The sequence below is a fragment of the Volvox carteri genome (assembly GCF_000143455.1).
Source record: "Volvox carteri f. nagariensis unplaced genomic scaffold VOLCAscaffold_65, whole genome shotgun sequence".
NCBI lineage: Eukaryota > Viridiplantae > Chlorophyta > Chlorophyceae > Chlamydomonadales > Volvocaceae > Volvox > Volvox carteri.
Genome location: NW_003307608.1, coordinates 54,769 through 57,932, shown reverse-complemented (window position 1 = coordinate 57,932; position 3,164 = coordinate 54,769). Strand labels below are relative to the sequence as shown.

Genomic DNA, 3,164 nt, shown 5'->3' with positions numbered 1-3,164 from the left:
GGAGACGGGGGCAAGGGTGAAGGGTGCGGAGGGGGGCGTGGAGGGGCGCGGCGGGGTGGAGGGAGGCGGCAACGGTGGTGGTGACGGTGGCCAAGGCTGAGGCGAGGGTGGCCGTGGCGAGGGTGGCCGAGGCGAGGGTGGCCGAGGCGAGGGTGGCCGAGGCGAGGGTGGGCGTGGAAGAGGCGGTCTGGGAGATGGTGGTGATGGCAGTGGCGGTGGTGGTGGTGACGGTGGTGGTGGTGACGGTGGTGGTGGTGATGGCAGTGGTGGTGGCGGCGGTGGCGGTGGTGGGGGCGGCGGAGGGGCCGACGGAGGCGGTGAGGGTGGCGGAGACGGCGGTAGCGACGGTGGCGGTGGAGGGGGTGGCGGTGGCGGCGGTGGCGACGGTGGCAGCGGCGGTGGCAGCGGCGGTGGTGGCGGCGGATACAGTGGTGACGGTGGCGGCGGTGGAGGGGGCGGCGGTGGCGGATCCGGAGGTGGGTATGACGATGGCGGAGGTGGGTACGACGGTGGCAGTGAGGGTGGTGGTGGCAGCGATGGCGGTGGCGACGGCGGTGGCGGTGGTGGCGGTGGAGGGGGCGGCGGTGGTGGCGACGGTGGTGGCGGCGGCGGGGCCGGGGACAGGGCTGCCGGATCTGACGGGGGTTTTGGGTCCGGCGTCCATGTGAATCCAATGATGCCGCCTTCGTACAGCAACATAAAGCAAATATTGGCGTAATACGAAACCTTCAGAAAGCCTTGATCAGCCCAGTAGTGGCTCCAACTGTTCTTCATGATCCAGTACTCCCTTTTTATTACCACCGCCATCAGTCAACAGTCGCCAGTCGCCAGGCAAAGGCAAAGGCAAACGTGAAGAGTGCGTACATGAGAGTAAGTATGTATGTAAGGAACGGACACAATTCAGGGTATCAAACTGGAGGGCGGCAGATCAGGCAATGGAACAAGCGAGTGAGTCCTATTTGGTTCTGGTAATGTTAGGCATTGCCGTACATAAGTGCCTATCTGGGCTCAAGTAATACTTGTCGTACAGCATGCTTGTTTATGCGTGGTGTGTTGTTGTTGCTAGAAAAGCCACTTGAAATGTAGATCATGCATGTGATCCACGCATATGTGTGGATGTCACATATGCGTGGAGCATGTGCATGCATGCATGCATGCATTGTGTGTGTGTGTGTACCTGACCACCAGTAGAACCACTTAATAATAAGCACATACATACATCAAAACCCTGGTTCCCATAAAGCCCCTCTCGTAATCCCTTTAGTGCGCGAACATTGCCCCCTTTACAATTATATACGCCGCAGTCCTTGCCATTTATTATTGTGCCCTCAATACACTCAATACACTCAATGCTCCACTTCCCTGTTTGCATATCCTTACAGGAGCGTACACTCCTACTTATCTTCAGTATTTACATAATTATTTACTATAGTACTTAGATAGATAATAATACATGATTCACCACGGCATATACTTGCATGCACCAGGTGTAAGACATCTTAACCTTGCAGGGATGGAAGGTAGATGCCGAAGACTGCAAACACCCGCAGAGCAGTATCAACCCCCGGCGTGGGGTGGCTCTATCTATCGTACAACTTTGGTGGAGGGTCCCAAAACACGCACGCACACACGCACGACTGTTATATCACGGTTTCAGAAAGGTACCGATCGGCGGATGTCAGATCCCGTGATACACCCGGGATATACACACATGCACTACTCTTCGTGGGTCTGGAGCCCACTACAACAACCACACGCACCACTCACCCCACATCGCTGTAGCCAACTACCGCCACCTGGTGATAGCCCGCGAGCGCACTGTATCCATCCCATCTATAAGGCCTGCAGTACACATGACGTGGTGACGACGGTACGGCAACAACATGACAGTACGACAACAATGTTGCAACCTAGTGACCTATATTATAAGCCAAATGATCGCATGTATCGATGATTCGGCACCAATAGTATATAATGTTATTTCATGTTCATTATTTCAGCTCTGCTGCGTTCAGCACTGCTAGTTCATAACCAAGCACGCAAGCCCTGTTACACCACGACTTCAGATTAGTGCCCCTCTCGCAGGGGAGAGCAGGGAACTGCCTCCAAGGGAAAGGGGAGGCCGCTAGTGAGGCTATACCACCCTGTAACAACATACATAATATACACACATACATACACTCGAATGCAATTCGCTCACTCGTCATCACCCCGCCACACGAAGTCTTGGTACACGATAAACCACGATGTCACAGCACCGTACTTGCGGATATGCGCCTTGACCTGTCAAACATGCCACGTACAGGAACATCAATGCTCAAGGGTTCAGGGATGTTTGTTCGCAAACAAAATAAATAGATTCGTTGAGAGGAAGGAGCAAGGGTAGGGTTTGTTCTTATCAACCACCCTCAGGTACATGTATACGGCGACGACCAAGCTTTTATTTAATCGAACAGAAAGAGGGGAGTGTCCGATGTAGGTTGTGTGCCTGCGTGGTTCGCCTCATCCGTGCCGTTTTGGCCATCATAACAACTAACTAGTACTATTGATTTGACTTTTGGAAGGATCGATCGCAAATAGCTCGAGTCGGCGGGCTCGTGGTTTGATTGCAGCAGAAATATAGCAATTTTGAGGAGTTTGACGCACACTGCTATATCACGACGACAGGAAATTTTCATTTTTAAAGCATCGATCGGCAGATGGCAGACCCCGTGATAAACCCAGGGTACAACACACGGCGTCCCCGGCCCCCACAACAGATAAACCCACGTCCACGCATACATACATACATACATACCACCCGATCCTGTCAATCGTCGGGGGAGCACTGTGCTGCGCGGAGGCGGTGGACATCACGACCTAATGGTCAAGCGGACGCGGCGGGACCCCACCACCCGATCCTGTCAATCGTCGGGGGAGCACTGTGCTGCGCGGAGGCGGTGGACATCACGACCTAATGGTCAAGCGGACGCGGCGGGAGCTGGAGTTTAGGGGATAAGGGGATAGGGTGTCGAGGCGCGGAGGGGGGATTTGAGGTGGTGGGGGTGGTAGGGAGGTCGAGAGGGAGGTTGAGGGGAAAGGTTGCGAGGGGGGCGGGATCAGGGATGGGGCTTGGGGGGGTGCCGCGCAAGGGGACATGGGGGAGGGAGGGTGTATTTGCCTGG

The 3,164-nt window shown here is 55.3% G+C and overlaps 1 protein-coding gene across 1 annotated transcript in view; it reads right to left on the bottom strand.

The window, feature by feature from the left end:
* Positions 1-900: 900 nt before the first annotated feature.
* Positions 901-3,164, bottom strand: part of VOLCADRAFT_97799 (uncharacterized protein) — a gene marked incomplete at both ends in the record, with an annotated part of 9,195 nt that continues 6,931 nt past the window's right edge. The window contains 4 exons of the mRNA XM_002956722.1: positions 901-913; positions 1,768-1,842; positions 2,201-2,283; positions 2,770-2,832. Coding sequence (XP_002956768.1) covers positions 901-913; positions 1,768-1,842; positions 2,201-2,283; positions 2,770-2,832 — 234 coding nt within the window. The remainder of the gene's footprint in view (positions 914-1,767; positions 1,843-2,200; positions 2,284-2,769; positions 2,833-3,164) is intronic.